The sequence below is a fragment of the Scyliorhinus torazame genome, chromosome 10, assembly GCF_047496885.1.
Source record: "Scyliorhinus torazame isolate Kashiwa2021f chromosome 10, sScyTor2.1, whole genome shotgun sequence".
Taxonomy (NCBI): domain Eukaryota; kingdom Metazoa; phylum Chordata; class Chondrichthyes; order Carcharhiniformes; family Scyliorhinidae; genus Scyliorhinus; species Scyliorhinus torazame.
Genome location: NC_092716.1, coordinates 128,927,900 through 128,944,621, shown reverse-complemented (window position 1 = coordinate 128,944,621; position 16,722 = coordinate 128,927,900). Strand labels below are relative to the sequence as shown.

The window sequence follows — 16,722 nt, the reverse complement described above, 5'->3', positions numbered from 1 at the left end:
CAGTAGGAGCGTCGGGACTGAGGGAGCTCTGCATTCTCAGAGAGTCAGTACTGAGGGAGTGCTGCGCTGTCACAGGGTCCGTAATGAGGGAGTGCTGCACTGTCAGAGGTTCAATACTGAGAGAGTGCTGCACTGTCAGAGGTTCAATACTGAGCGAGTGCTGCACTGTTAGAGGGTCAGTACTGAGGGAGCGCTGCATTGTCAGAGGGTTAGTACTGAGGGAGAGCTGCATTGTCATTGCATCAGTACTGAGGGAGCGTTGCACTGTCAGAGGGTTAGTACTGGAGGAGTGCTGCATTGTCAGAGGGTTAGTACTGAGGGAGAGCTGCATTGTCACAGCATCAGTACTGAGGGAGCGTTGCAGTGTCAGAGGGTTAGTACTGAGGGAGAGCTGCATTTTCATTGCATCAGTACTGAGGGAGCGTTGCACTGTCAGAGGGTTAGTACTGGAGGAGTGCTGCATTGTCAGAGGGTTAGTACTGAGGGAGAGCTGCATTGTCACAGCATCAGTACTGAGGGAACGTTGCACTGTTAGTGGGTCAGTACTGAGGGAGTGCTGCGCTCTCAGACGGTCAGTACTGAGGGAGTGCTGCACTGTCAGAGGGTCTGTACTGAGGGAGGTCTGCACTTTAAGAGTGTCAGTAGTGAGGGAGTGCTGCACTGTCAGAGGTTCAGCACTGAGGGAGCGCTACATTGTCAGAGGATCAGTACTAAGGGAGTGCTACACTGTCAGATTGTCAGTACTGAGGGACTGCTGCACAGTCGGAGGTTCAGTACTGAGGGAGCGTTGCACTGTCAGAGCGTAAGTAGTGAGAGATTGCTGCACTGTCAGAGGGTCAGTACTGAGGGAGTGCTGTACTGTCAGAGTCTCAGTACTGGGGGAGTGCTGTACTGTCAGAGGCTCAGTATTGTGGGAGCGCGACACTATCCGAGAGTCAGTACTGAGGGAGTGCTGCACTTTCAGAGTGTCAGTACTGAGGGAGTGCTGCACAGTCGGAGGGTCAGTACTGAGGCAGCGCTGCATTGTCAGAGGGTAAGTACTGAGGGAGCGTTGCACTGTCAGAGGGTCAGTACTGAGGGAGCGCCACACTGTCAGAGGGTCAGTACAGAGTGAGCGCTGCATTGTCACAGCATCTGTACTGTGGGAGCGTTGCACTGTCAGTGGGTCAGTACTGAGGGAGTGCTGCACTGTCAGAGGGTCAGTACTGAGGGAGTGCTGCACTGTCAGAGTGTCAGTACTGGGGGAGTGCTGTACTGTCAGAGTGTCTGTACTGAGGGAGTGGTGCACTGTCAGAGGCTCAGTATTGTGGGAGCGCGACACTATCCGAGATTCAGTACTGAGGGAGTGCTGCACTGTCAGAGGGTCAGTACTGAGTGAGTGCTGCGCTCTCAGACGGCCAGTACTGAGGGAGTGCTGCTCTGTCAGAGGGTCTGTACTAAGGGAGTGCTACACTGTCAGATTGTCAGTACTGAGGGACTGCTGCACTGTCAGAGTGTCAGTACTGAGGGAGTGCTGCACTGTCGGAGGGTCAGTACTGAGGGAGCGTTGCACTGTCAGAGGGTCAGTACTGAGGGAGCGCCACACTGTCAGAGGGTCAGTACAGAGTGAGCGCTGCATTGTCACAGCATCAGCACTGAGGGAGCGTTGCACTGTCAGTGGTTCAGTACTGAGGGAGTGCTGCGCTCTCAGACGGTCAGTACTGAGGGAGTGCTGCACTGTCAGAGGGTCTGTACTGAGGGAGGTCTGCACTTTAAGAGTGTCAGTAGTGAGGGAGTGCTGCACTGTCGGAGGCTCAGGACTGAGGGAGCGCTACATTGTCAGAGGATCAGTACTAAGGGAGTGCTACACTGTCAGATTGTCAGTACTGAGGGACTGCTGCACTGTCGGAGGTTCAGTACTGAGGGAGCGTTGCACTGTCAGAGGGTAAGTAGTGAGAGATTGCTGCACTGTCAGAAGGTCAGTACTGAGGGAGTGCTGTACTGTCAGAGGGTCAGTACATAGGGAGAGCTGCACTGTCAGAGGGTCAGTACTGAGGGAGTGCCGCACTGTCAGAGGGTCAGCACTGAGGGAGCGCCACACTGTCAGAGGTTCAGTACTGATGGAGCGCCACACTGTCAGAGGGTCAGTACTGAGGGAGTGGTGCACTGTCAGAGGGTCTGTACTGAGGGAGTGGTACACTTTCAGAGTGTCAGTTGTGAGGGAGTGCTGCACAGTAGGAGGGTCGGGACTGAGGGAGCTCTGCATTCTCAGAGAGTCAGTACTGAGAGAGTGCTGCGCTGTCACAGGGTCCGTAATGAGGGAGTGCTGCACTGTCAGAGGTTCAATACTGAGAGAGTGCTGCACTGTCAGAGGTTCAATACTGAGCGAGTGCTGCACTGTTAGAGGGTCAGTACTGAAGGAGCACTGCATTGTCAGAGGGTTAGTACTGAGGGAGAGCTGCATTGTCATTGCATCAGTACTGAGGGAGTGTTGCACTGTCAGAGGGTTAGTACTGGAGGAGTGCTGCATTGTCAGAGGGTTAGTACTGAGGGAGAGCTGCATTGTCACAGCATCAGTACTGAGGGAGTGCTGCACTGTCAGAGGGTCAGTACTGAGGGAGAGCTGCATTGTCACAGCATCAGTACTGAGGGAGCGTTGCAGTGTCAGAGGGTTAGTATTGAGGGAGTGCTGCACTGTCAGAGGGTCAGTACTGAGGGAGCGCCACACTGTTAGAGGGTCAGTACTGAGGGAGCGCCACACTGTCAGAGGGTCAGTACTGAGGGAGTACTGCACTGTCAGAGGGTCAGTACTGAGTGAGGACTGTACTGTCAGAGGGTCAGTACTGAGAGAGTGCTGCACTGTCAGAGGGTCTGTACTGAGGGAGGTCTGCACTTTCAGAGTTTCAATACTGAGGGACTGCTACACTGTCAGAGGGTCAGTACTGAGGGAGTGCTGCACTGTCAGAGGGTCAGTGCAGAGTGAGCGCTGCATTGTCACAGCATCAGTATTGAGGGAACGTTGCACTGTCAGAGGGTAAGTAGTGAGCGAATGCTGCACTGTCAGAAGGTCAGTACTGAGGGAGTGCTACACTGTCAGAGGGTCAGCACTGAGGGAGCGCCACACTGTCAGAGGGTCAGTACAGAGTGAACGCTGCATTGTCACAGCATCAGTACTGAGGGAGCTTTGCACTGTCAGATGGTCAGTAGTGAGGGACTGCTACACTGTCAGAGGGTCAGTACTGAGGGACTGCTACACTGTCAGAGGGTCTGTACTGAGGGAGTACTGCACTGTCAGAGGGTCAGTACTGAGGGAGTGGTGCACTGTCAGAGGGTCTGTACTGAGGGAGTGGTGCACTTTCAGAGTGTAAGTTGTGAGGGAGTGCTGCACAGTAGGAGCGTCGGGACTGAGGGAGCTCTGCATTCTCAGAGAGTCAGTACTGAGGGAGTGCTGCGCTGTCACAGGGTCCGTAATGAGGGAGTGCTGCACTGTCAGAGGTTCAAAATTGAGAGAGTGCTGCACTGTCAGAGGTTCAATACTGAGCGAGTGCTGCACTGTTAGAGGGTCAGTACTGAGGGAGCGCTGCATTGTCAGAGGGTTAGTACTGAGGGAGAGCTGCATTGTCATTGCATCAGTACTGAGGGAGCGTTGCACTGTCAGAGGGTTAGTACTGGAGGAGTGCTGCATTGTCAGAGGGTTAGTACTGAGGGAGAGCTGCATTGTCACAGCATCAGTACTGAGGGAGCGTTGCAGTGTCAGAGGGTTAGTATTGAGGGAGTGCTGCACTGTCAGAGGGTCAGTACTGAGGGAGCGCCACACTGTTAGAGGGTTAGTACTGAGGGAGCGCCACACTGTCAGGGGGTCAGTACTGAGTGAGGACTGTACTGTCAGAGGGTCAGTACTGAGAGAGTGCTGAACTGTCAGAGGGTCTGTACTGAGGGAGGTCTGCACTTTCAGAGTGTCAGTACTGAGGGACTGCTACACTGTCAGAGGGTCAGTACTGAGGGAGTGCTGCACTGTCAGAGGGTCAGTGCAGAGTGAGCGCTGCATTGTCACAGCATCAGTATTGAGGGAACGTTGCACTGTCAGACGGTAAGTAGTGAGCGAATGCTGCACTGTCAGAGGGTCAGTACTGAGGGAGTGCTACACTGTCAGAGGGTCAGTACTGAGGGAGCGCCACACTGTCAGAGGGTCAGTACAGAGTGAGCGCTGCATTGTCACAGCATCAGTACTGAGGGAGCTTTGCACTGTCAGATGGTCAGTAGTGAGGGAGTGCTGCACTGTCAGAGGGTCAGTACTGAGGGACTGCTACACTGTCAGAGGGTCAGTACTGAGGGAGTGCTGCACTGTCAGAGGGTCAGTACTGAGGGAGTGCTGCACTGTCAGAGGGTCAGTACTGAGCGAGCGCTGCATTGTCAGAGAGTCAGTACTGAGGGAGAGTTGAATTGTAAGAGGGTCAGTACCGAGGGAATGCTGTACTGTCAGGGGGTCAGTACTGAGGGTGTGCTGCACTGTCAGAGGGCCAGTACTGAGGGAGTGCTGTACTGTCTGAGGGTCAGTACTGAGGGAGTGCTGCACTGTCAGAGGGCCAGTACTGAGGGAGTGCTGCATTGTCACAGCATCAGTACTGAGGGAGCATTGCACTGTCAGCGGGTTAGTCGTGAGGGAGTGCTGCACTGTCAGAGGGTCAGTACTGAGGGAGCGCCACACTTTCAGAGGGTTAGTACTGAGGGAGAGCTGCATTGTCACAGCATTAGTACTGAGGGAGTGCTGCACTGTCAGAGGGTCAGTACAGAGGGAGTGCTGCATTGTCAGAGGGTCAGTACTGAGGGAGTGCTGCACTGTCAGAGTGTCAGTACTGGGGGAGTGCTGTACTGTCAGAGGCTCAGTATTGTGGGAGCGCGACACTATCCGAGAGTCAGTACTGAGGGAGTGCTGCACTGTCAGAGGGTCAGTACTGAGTGAGTGCTGCGCTCTCAGATTGTCAGTACTGAGGGACTGCTGCACTGTCAGAGGGTCTGTACTAAGGGAGTGCTACACTGTCAGATTGTCAGTACTGAGGGACTGCTGCACTGTCGGAGGGTCAGTACTGAGGGAGCGTTGCACTGTCAGAGGGTCAGTACTGAGGGAGCGCCACACTGTCAGAGGGTCAGTACTGAGTGAGCGCTGCATTGTCACAGCATCAGCACTGAGGGAGCGTTGCACTGTTAGTGGGTCAGTACTGAGGGAGTGCTGCGCTCTCAGACGGTCAGTACTGAGGGAGTGCTGCACTGTCAGAGGGTCTGTACTGAGGGAGGTCTGCACTTTAAGAGTGTCAGTAGTGAGGGAGTGCTGCACTGTCAGAGGGTCAGCACTGAGGGAGCGCTACATTGTCAGAGGATCAGTACTAAGGGAGTGCTACACTGTCAGATTGTCAGTACTGAGGGACTGCTGCACTGTCGGAGGTTCAGTACTGAGGGAGCGTTGCACTGTCAGAGCGTAAGTAGTGAGAGATTGCTGCACTGTCAGAGGGTTAGTACTGAGGGAGTGCTGTACTGTCAGAGGGTCAGTACATAGGGAGAGCTGCACTGTCAGAGGGTCAGTACTGAGGGAGTGCCGCACTGTCAGAGGGTCAGCACTGAGGGAGCGCCACACTGTCAGAGGTTCAGTACTGATGGAGCGCCACACTGTCAGAGGGTCAGTACTGAGGGAGTACTGCACTGTCAGAGGGTCAGTACTGAGGGAGTGGTGCACTGTCAGAGGGTCTGTACTGAGGGAGTGGTGCACTTTCAGAGTGTCAGTTGTGAGGGAGTGCTGCACAGTAGGAGCGTCGGGACTGAGGGAGCTCTGCATTCTCAGAGAGTCAGTACTGAGGGAGTGCTGCGCTGTCACAGGGTCCGTAATGAGGGAGTGCTGCACTGTCAGAGGTTCAATACTGAGAGAGTGCTGCACTGTCAGAGGTTCAATACTGAGCGAGTGCTGCACTGTTAGAGGGTCAGTACTGAGGGAGCGCTGCATTGTCAGAGGGTTAGTACTGAGGGAGAGCTGCATTGTCATTGCATCAGTACTGAGGGAGCGTTGCACTGTCAGAGGGTTAGTACTGGAGGAGTGCTGCATTGTCAGAGGGTTAGTACTGAGGGAGAGCTGCATTGTCACAGCATCAGTACTGAGGGAGCGTTGCAGTGTCAGAGGGTTAGTACTGAGGGAGAGCTGCATTTTCATTGCATCAGTACTGAGGGAGCGTTGCACTGTCAGAGGGTTAGTACTGGAGGAGTGCTGCATTGTCAGAGGGTTAGTACTGAGGGAGAGCTGCATTGTCACAGCATCAGTACTGAGGGAGCGTTGCAGTGTCAGAGGGTTAGTATTGAGGGAGTGCTGCACTGTCAGAGGGTCAGTACTGAGGAAGCGCCACACTGTTAGAGGGTCAGTACTGAGGGAGCGCCACACTGTCAGGGGGTCAGTACTGAGTGAGGACTGTACTTTCAGAGGGTCAGTACTGAGAGAGTGCTGCACTGTCAGAGGGTCTGTACTGAGGGAGGTCTGCACTTTCAGAGTGTCAGTACTGAGGGACTGCTACACTGTCAGAGGGTCAGTACTGAGGGAGTGCTGCACTGTCAGAGGGTCAGTGCAGAGTGAGCGCTGCATTGTCACAGCATCAGTATTGAGGGAACGTTGCACTGTCAGACGGTAAGTAGTGAGCGAATGCTGCACTGTCAGAGGGTCAGTACTGAGGGAGTGCCACACTGTCAGAGGGTCAGTACAGAGTGAGCGCTGCATTGTCACAGCATCAGTACTGAGGGAGCTTTGCACTGTCAGATGGTCAGTAGTGAGGGAGTGCTGCACTGTCAGAGGGTCAGTACTGAGGGACTGCTACACTGTCAGAGGGTCAGTACTGAGGGAGCGTTGCAGTGTCAGGGGGGCAGTACTGAGGGAGCGCTGCACTGTCGGAGGGTCAGTATTGAGCGAGCGCTGCATTGTCAGAGGGTCAGTACTGAGGGAGTGCTGCACTGTCAGAGGGTCAGTACAGAGTGAGCGCTGCATTGTCACAGCATCAGTACTGAGGGAGCTTTGCACTGTCAGATGGTCAGTAGTGAGGGAGTGCTGCACTGTCAGAGGGTCAGTACTGAGGGACTGCTACACTGTCAGAGGGTCAGTACTGAGGGAGTGCTGCACTGTCAGAGGGTCAGTACTGAGGGAGTGCTGCACTGTCAGAGGGTCAGTATTGAGCGAGCGCTGCATTGTCAGAGGGTCAGTACTGAGGGAGTGCCGCACTGTCAGAGGGTCAGTACTGAGGGAGTGCTGTACTGTCAGCGGGTCAGTACTGAGGGTGTGCTGCACTGTCAGAGGGTCAGTACTGAGGGAGTGCTGTACTGTCTGAGGGTCAGTACTGAGGGAGTACTGCACTGTCAGAGGGCCAGTACTGAGGGAGAGCTGCATTGTCACAGCATCAGTACTGAGGGAGTGCTGCACTGTCAGAGGGTCAGTACTGAGGGAGCGCCACACTTTCAGAGGGTTAGTACTGAGGGAGAGCTGCATTGTCACAGCATTAGTACTGAGGGAGTGCTGCACTGTCAGAGGGTCAGTACAGAGGGAGTGCTGCATTGTCAGATGGTTAGTACTGAGGGAGAGCTGCATTGCAACAGCATTAGTACTGAGGGAGTGCTGCACTGTCAGAGGGTCAGTACTGAGGGAGCGCCACACTGTTAGAGGGTCAGTACTGAGTGAGGACTGTACTGTCAGAGGGTCAGTACTGAGGGAGCGCCACACTGTCAGAGGGTCAGTACTGACGGAGTACTGCACTGTCAGAGGGTCAGTACTGAGGGAGTGGTGCACTGTCAGAGGGTCTCTACTGAGGGAGTGGTGCACTTTCAGAGTGTCAGTTCTGAGGGAGTGCTGCACTGTAGGAGGGTCTGGACTGAGGGAGCTCTGCAGTACTGAGGAAGTGCTGCGCTGTCAGAGGGTCAGTACTGAGGGAGTGCTGCACAATCAGAGGGTCAGTACTGAGGGAGTGCTGCACTGTCAGAGGGTCAGTATGAGGGAGTGCTGCACTGTCAGAGGGTCAGTGCAGAGTGAGCGCTGCATTGTCACAGCATCAGTATTGAGGGAACGTTGCACTGTCAGAGGGTAAGTAGTGAGCGAATGCTGCACTGTCAGAGGGTCAGTACTGAGGGAGTGCTACACTGTCAGAGGGTCAGTACTGAGGGAATACTCCCCTGTCACAGGGCCAGTACTGAAGGAGTGCTGCACTGTCAGAGGGTCAGCACTGAGGGCGTGCTGCACTGTCAGAGTGTCAGTACTGAGGGAGTGCTGCAGTGTCGGAGGTTCAGTACTGAGGGAACGTTGATTGTCAGAGTGTGAGTACTGAGGAAGTGCTGCACTGTCAGTGGGTCAGTACAGAGTGGGCGCTGCATTGTCACAGCATCAGCACTGATGTAGCGTTGCACTGTCAGAGGGTAAGTAGTGAGGGAATGCTGCTCTCTCAGAGGGTCAGTACTGAGGGAGTGCTACACTGTCAGAGTGTCAGTACTGAGGGAGTGCTGCACTGTCAGAGTGTCAGTACTGAGGGAGAGCTGCACTGTCAGAGTCTCAGTACTGGGGGAGTGCTGTACTGTCAGAGGCTCAGTATTGTGGGAGCGCGACACTATCCGAGAGTCAGTACTGAGGGAGTGCTGCACTGTCAGAGGGTCAGTACTGAGTGACTGCTGCACTGTCAGAGGGTCTGTACTAAGGGAGTGCTACACTGTCAGATTGTCAGTACTGAGGGACTGCTGCACTGTCAGAGGGTCTGTACTAAGGGAGTGCTACACTGTCAGATTGTCAGTACTGAGGGACTGCTGCACTGTCGGAGGGTCAGTACTGAGGGAGCGTTGCACTGTCAGAGGGTCAGTACTGAGGGAGCGCCACACTGTCAGAGGGTCAGTACTGAGTGAGCGCTGCATTGTCACAGCATCAGCACTGAGGGAACGTTGCACTGTTAGTGGGTCAGTACTGAGGGAGTGCTGCGCTCTCAGACGGTCAGTACTGAGGGAGTGCTGCACTGTCAGAGGGTCTGTACTGAGGGAGGTCTGCACTTTAAGAGTGTCAGTAGTGAGGGAGTGCTGCACTGTCAGAGGGTCAGCACTGAGGGAGCGCTACATTGTCAGAGGATCAGTACTAAGGGAGTGCTACACTGTCAGATTGTCAGTACTGAGGGACTGCTGCACAGTCGGAGGTTCAGTACTGAGGGAGCGTTGCACTGTCAGAGCGTAAGTAGTGAGAGATTGCTGCACTGTCAGAGGGTCAGTACTGAGGGAGTGCTGTACTGTCAGAGGGTCAGTACATAGGGAGAGCTGCACTGTCAGAGGGTCAGTACTGAGGGAGTGCCGCACTGTCAGAGGGTCAGCACTGAGGGAGCGCCACACTGTCAGAGGTTCAGTACTGATGGAGCGCCACACTGTCAGAGGGTCAGTACTGAGGGAGTACTGCACTGTCAGAGGGTCAGTACTGAGGGAGTGGTGCACTGTCAGAGGGTCTGTACTGAGGGAGTGGTGCACTTTCAGAGTGTCAGTTGTGAGGGAGTGCTGCACAGTAGGAGCGTCGGGACTGAGGGAGCTCTGCATTCTCAGAGAGTCAGTACTGAGGGAGTGCTGCGCTGTCACAGGGTCCGTAATGAGGGAGTGCTGCACTGTCAGAGGTTCAATACTGAGAGAGTGCTGCACTGTCAGAGGTTCAATACTGAGCGAGTGCTGCACTGTTAGAGGGTCAGTACTGAGGGAGCGCTGCATTGTCAGAGGGTTAGTACTGAGGGAGAGCTGCATTGTCATTGCATCAGTACTGAGGGAGCGTTGCACTGTCAGAGGGTTAGTACTGGAGGAGTGCTGCATTGTCAGAGGGTTAGTACTGAGGGAGAGCTGCATTGTCACAGCATCAGTACTGAGGGAGCGTTGCAGTGTCAGAGGGTTAGTATTGAGGGAGTGCTGCACTGTCAGAGGGTCAGTACTGAGGGAGCGCCACACTGTTAGAGGGTCAGTACTGAGGGAGCGCCACACTGTCAGGGGATCAGTACTGAGTGAGGACTGTACTTTCAGAGGGTCAGTACTGAGAGAGTGCTGCACTGTCAGAGGGTCTGTACTGAGGGAGGTCTGCACTTTCAGAGGGTCAGTGCAGAGTGAGCGCTGCATTGTCACAGCATCAGTATTGAGGGAACGTTGCACTGTCAGACGGTAAGTAGTGAGCGAATGCTGCACTGTCAGAGGGTCAGTAATGAGGGAGTGCTACACTGTCAGAGGGTCAGTACTGAGGGAGCGCCACACTGTCAGAGGGTCAGTACAGAGTGAGCGCTGCATTGTCACAGCATCAGTACTGAGGGAGCTTTGCACTGTCAGATGGTCAGTAGTGAGGGAGTGCTGCACTGTCAGAGGGTCAGTACTGAGGGACTGCTACACTGTCAGAGGGTCAGTACTGAGGGAGTGCTGCACTGTCAGAGGGTCAGTACTGAGGGAGTGCTGCACTGTCAGAGGGTCAGTACTGAGGAAGTGCTGCACTGTCAGAGGGCCAGTACTGAGGGAGAGCTGCATTGTCACAGCATCAGTACTGAGGGAGTGCTGCACTGTCAGAGGGTCAGTACTGAGGGAGCACCACACTTTCAGAGGGTCAGTATTGAGCGAGCGCTGCATTGTCAGAGGGTCAGTACTGAGGGAGAGCTGAACTGTAAGAGGGTCAGTACCGAGGGAATGCTGTACTGTCAGCGGGTCAGTACTGAGGGTGTGCTGTACTGTCTGAGGGTCAGTACTGAGGGAGTACTGCACTGTCAGAGGGCCAGTACTGAGGGAGAGCTGCATTGTCACAGCATCAGTACTGAGGGAGTGCTGCACTGTCAGAGGGTCAGTACTGAGGGAGCGCCACACTTTCAGAGGGTTAGTACTGAGGGAGAGCTGCATTGTCACAGCATTAGTACTGAGGGAGTGCTGCACTGTCAGAGGGTCAGTACAGAGGGAGTGCTGCATTGTCAGATGGTTAGTACTGAGGGAGAGCTGCATTGCAACAGCATTAGTACTGAGGGAGTGCTGCACTGTCAGAGGGTCAGTACTGAGGGAGCGCCACACTGTTAGAGGGTCAGTACTGAGTGAGGACTGTACTGTCAGAGGGTCAGTACTGAGGGAGCGCCACACTGTCAGAGGGTCAGTACTGACGGAGTACTGCACTGTCAGAGGGTCAGTACTGAGGGAGTGGTGCACTGTCAGAGGGTCTCTACTGAGGGAGTGGTGCACTTTCAGAGTGTCAGTTCTGAGGGAGTGCCGCACTGTAGGAGGGTCTGGACTGAGGGAGCTCTGCAGTACTGAGGAAGTGCTGCGCTGTCAGAGGGTCAGTACTGAGGGAGTGCTGCACAATCAGAGGGTCAGTACTGAGGGAGTGCTGCATTGTCAGAGGGTCAGTATGAGGGAGTGCTGCACTGTCAGAGGGTCAGTGCAGAGTGAGCGCTGCATTGTCACAGCATCAGTATTGAGGGAACGTTGCACTGTCAGAGGGTAAGTAGTGAGCGAATGCTGCACTGTCAGAGGGTCAGTACTGAGGGAATACTCCCCTGTCACAGGGCCAGTACTGAAGGAGTGCTGCACTGTCAGAGGGTCAGCACTGAGGGCGTGCTGCACTGTCAGAGTGTCAGTACTGAGGGAGTGCTGCAGTGTCGGAGGTTCAGTACTGAGGGAACGTTGATTGTCAGAGTGTGAGTACTGAGGAAGTGCTGCACTGTCAGTGGGTCAGTACAGAGTGGGCGCTGCATTGCCACACCATCAGTACTGATGGAGCGTTGCACTGTCAGAGGGTAAGTAGTGAGGGAATGCTGCTCTCTCAGAGGGTCAGTACTGAGGGAGTGCTACACTGTCTGAGTGTCAGTACTGAGGGAGTGCTGCACTGTCAGAGTGTCAGTATTGAGGGAGTGCTGCACTGTCGGAGGGTCAGTACGGAGGGAGTGCTGCATTGTCAGAGCGTCAGTATTGAGGGAGAGCTGCACTGTCAGAGGGTTAGTACTGAGGGAGTGCTACACCTTCAGAGGGTCAGGACTGAGGGAGTGGTGCACTTTCAGAGTGTCAGTTCTGAGGGAGTGCTGCACTGTAGGAGGGTCGGGACTGAGGGAGCTCAGCATTCTCAGAGAGTCAGTACTGAGGGAGTGCTGCGCTGTCAGAGTGTCAGTACTGAAGGAGTGCTGCACAGTCGGAGGGTCAGTACTGTCAGTACAGTAGCTCCGAAAGCTAGTGTTGTAAGACTTCGTACTGTGCTCACCCCAGTCCAACGCCGGCATCTCCACATCAGTACTGAGGCAGCGCTGCCCTGTCACAGGGTCCGTAGTGAGGGAGTGCTGCACTGTCAGAGGATCAGTACTGAGGGAGTGCTGTGCTGTCACAGGGTCTGTAGTGAGGGAGTGCTGCACTGTCAGAGGGTCAGTACTGAGGGAGTGTTGCACTGTCAGAGGTTCAATGCTGAGGGAGTGCTGCACTGTCAGAGGGTTAATACTGAGGGAGTGCTGCACAGTCGGAGGGCCAGTACTGAGGCAGCGCTGCATTGTCAGAGGATCAGTCCTGAGGGAGAGCTGAACTGTCAGAGGGTCAGTACTGAGTGAGAGCTGCACTGGCAGACGGTCAGTACTGAGGGAGTGCTGCACTGTCAGAGGGTCAGTACTGAGGGAGAGCTGCATTGCCACAGCATCAGTACTGAGGGAGCGTTCCACTGTCAGAGGGTTAGTACTGAGGGAGTGCTGCACTGACAGAGGGTCAGTACTGAGGGAGTGCTGCACTGTCAGAGGGTCAGTACTGAGGGAGTCCTGCACTGTCAGAGTGTCAGTACTGTGGGAGCGCCACACTGTCAGAGGGTGAGTACTGAGGGAGCGCTGCACTGTCAGAGGGTCAGTACTGAGGGAGTGCTGCACTGTCAGAGGGTCAGTACTGAGGGAGAGCTGCATTGTCACAGCATCAGTCCTGAGGGAGCTTTGCACTGTCAGATGGTTAGTACTGAGGGAGCACCACACTGTCAGATGGTCAGTACTGAGGGAGCGCCAGACTCTCAGAGTCTCAGTACAGAGTGAGCGCTGCATTTTCAGAGCATCAGTACTGAGGAAGCGTTGCACTGTCAGAGGGTAAGTAGTGAGGGAATACTACACTTTCAGAGTGTCAGTACTGAGCGAGTGCTGCACTGCCAGAGGATCAGTACAGGTTGAGCGCTGCATTGTCACAGCATCAATACTGAGGGAGTGCTGCACTGTCAGGGGGTCAGTACTGAGGGTGTGCCGCACTGTCAGATGGTCAGTACTGATGGAGTGCCGCACTGTCAGAGGGTCAGTACTGACTGAGTGTCGCACTGTCAGAGGGTCAGTACTGAGGGAGTGTTGCACTGTCAGAGGGTCAGTACTGAGGGAGTGCTGCACTGTCAGAGGGTCAGTACTGAGGGAGTGTTGCACTGTCAGAGGGTCAGTACTGAGGGATAGAATGGCGTACTCCTTGCTCTGAGGTTGATCCAATCCTTTGCATTTTTCAGAAAAATGCATCCTTTGAGGTTCGAAGTTGAGTGAATGTTTTGTTGCTGCTGGTTGTAGTGGAGCCTAGACTTTCTCTAATGCTTGGTCTTTTTGTTCCAGATGTTTACAAAGCAATGGAAGCCGAGGTTGTCCAAACTGCAGACGTTCAGCTGTGAAACCTGGCTACGTGTGACAAGGACAACTTGTAAAATTCCTTCCTTATCCAATCATTCACTAAGAGCTCGAGACTCTGAATGTGGAATAAGAAAAACCCAGAAGCAATACTTTGAGGAGCAGTTAAGTGACTGACTCGAGCGGCCTCAGGATCAGCACCCTCCCAGTGGGTGATTTCAATGCCAGTTTTGAACACTGGTCAGATAGCAATCAATGTGCCAGCTGTACCCACAGGGTGTATACACTCCGAGCTGAGGCAGGGACCTACCTCCAATCTACCCGGATTCAACCTCTGACAATTCATTGTTTCTATCAATGCCACAGGTGTGTTAGCCTGAAGGTTGAACATTGGGATTAAATGAACGGGGTTTGTTGGTTTTGTTACATTTTAATATTTGATTCTCATCTCAGTATGAATTCAGGCAGCGATTCCTCCAGGTTCAGCTCAACTTGTGTCATTAAAATGTCTTTGTGCTTAGAAAGAGAAAATACTGGAAATCTAAAGGCCAACATTCACCCTCACCCCCTACTGAACCCCAACATTCACCCTCACCCCCAACTGAACCCCAACATTCACACTCGCCCCCTACTGATCCCCAACACCGACCCTCACACCCTACTGAACCCCAATATCCACCCTCACCCCCAACTGAACCTCAACATTCACACTCGCCCCCTACTGATACCCAACATCCACCCTCACCCCCTTCTGAACCCCAACCCCCTACTGAACCCCAATATCCACCCTACCCCATACTGAACCCCAACATCCACCCCACCCCCTACTGATCCCCACCGCCACCCTCCCCCTACTGAACCCCAACATCCCCCCTCCCCCTACTGAACCCCAACATCCACCCTCACCGCCTACTGAACCCCAACATTCACGCTCACCCCCTACTGAACCCCAACATCCCCCCCCCTACTGAACCCCAACATTCACCCTCACCCCTACTGAACCCCAACATCCACCCTCACCCCCTACTGAACCCCAACATCCCCCCTCCCCCTCCCCTACTGAACCCCAACATCCCCCCTCTCCCCCTACTGAACCCCAACATTCACCCTCGCCCCCTACTGAACCCCAACATCCCCCCTCCCCCCTACTGATCCGCAACATCCTCCCTCACCCCCTACTGATCCGCAACATCCTCCCTCACCCCCTACTGAACCCCAACATCCACCCTCCCCCTACAGAACCCCAACATCTAGCCTACTGAACCCCAACAGCCAACCTCACCCTCTACTGAACCCCAACATCCACCCTCACCCCCTACTGATCCGCAACATCCTCCCTCACCCTCTACTAAACCCCAACATTCACCCTCACCCCCACTGAACCCCAACATTCACCCTCACCCCCTACTGAACCCCAACATCCCCCCCTGCTGACCCCAACATCCACCCTCACCCCCTACTGATCCGTAACATCCTCCCTCACCCCCTTCTGAACCCCAACATCCACCCTCACCCCCTACTGATCTGCAACATCCTCCCTAATCCCCTTCTGAACCCCAACATCCACCCTCACCCCCTACTGAACCACAACATCCACCCTCACCCCCTACTGATCCGCAGCATCCTGCCTCACCCCCTACTGAACCCCAACATCCACCCTCACCCCCTACTCATCCGCAACATTCTCCCTCACGCCCTACTGAACCCCAACATTCACCATCACTCCCTACTGATCCCCAACATCCACCCTTGCCCCCTACTGAGCCCCAACATCCACCCTCACACCCTACTGAACCCCAACATCCACCCTCACCCCCTACTGAACCCCAACATCCACCATCACTCCCTACTCATCCGCAACATTCTCCCTCACACCCTACTGAGCCCCAACATCCACCCTCACCCCCTACTGAGCCCCAACATCCACCCTCACTCCCTACTGAACCCCAACATTCACACTAGCCCACAACTGAACCCCAACACCCACTCTCGCCCCCTACTGAACCCCAATAACCACCCTCGCCCACTACTGAGCCCCAACATCCACCCTCACCCCCTACTGAACCTCAACAGTCACACTCGCCCCCTACTGATCCCCAACATCCACCATCACCCCCTACGGAACCCCAACATTCACCCTCACCCCCAACTTAACCCCAACATTCACACTCGCCCCCTACTGATACCCAACATCCACCCTCACCCCCTCTGAACCCCAACATCCACCCCAACCCCCTACTGAACCCCAACATCCACCCCACCCCCTACTGATCCCCACCGTCCACCCTCACCCCCTTATGAACCCCAACATTCACCCTCACCCCAACTGAACCCCAACATCCACCCTCACTCCCTACTGAACCCCAACATTCACCCTCGCCCCCAACTGAACCCCAACATCCACCCTCACTCCCTACTGAACCCCAACATTCACACTAGCCCACAACTGAACCCCAACACCCACTCTCGCCCCCTACTGAACTCCAATAACCACCCTCGCCCCCTACTCATAGAATCATAGAATTTACAGTGCAGAAGAAGGCCATTCGGCCCATCGAGTCTGCACCGGCCCTTGGAAAGACCACCCTACACAAGCCCACACCACCCTATCCCCATAATCCCATAACCTAGTAACCCCACCCAACACTAAGGGCAATTTTGGACACTAAGGGCAATTTAGCATGGCCAATCCACCTAACCTGCACATCTTTGGACTGTGGGAGGAAACCGGAGCACCCGGAGGAAACCCACGCACACACGGGGAGAACGTGCAGACTCCGCACAGACAGAGACCCAAGCCGGGAATCGAACCTGGGACCCTGGAGCTGTGAAGCAATGTTGCTAACCACCATGCTACCGTGCTGCCCTACTGAGCCCCAACATCCACCCTCACCCCCTACTGAACCTCAACAGTCACACTCGCCCCCGACTGATCCCCAACATCCACCATCTCCCCCTACGGAACACCAACATTCACCCTCACCCCAACTGAACCCCAACATCCACCCTCAGTCCCTACTGAACCCCAACATTCACCCTCGCCCCCAACTGAACCTCAACATTCACACTCACCCCCTACTGATCCCCAACACCGACCCTCACCCCCTACTGAACCCCAACATTCCCCTCACCCCCAACTGAACCC

The 16,722-nt window shown here is 54.7% G+C and overlaps 1 protein-coding gene across 1 annotated transcript in view; it reads left to right on the top strand.

Annotated features, from left to right (window-relative positions):
- rapsn (receptor-associated protein of the synapse, 43kD) overlaps positions 1–16,079 on the top strand; it is a 185,031-nt gene extending 168,952 nt beyond the window's left edge. Inside the window, exon 6 of the mRNA XM_072518720.1 lies at positions 13,566–16,079. Within this exon, the coding sequence (XP_072374821.1) occupies positions 13,566–13,638 (73 nt within the window). The 3' untranslated portion in view covers positions 13,639–16,079. The remainder of the gene's footprint in view (positions 1–13,565) is intronic.
- Positions 16,080–16,722: the final 643 nt, after the last annotated feature.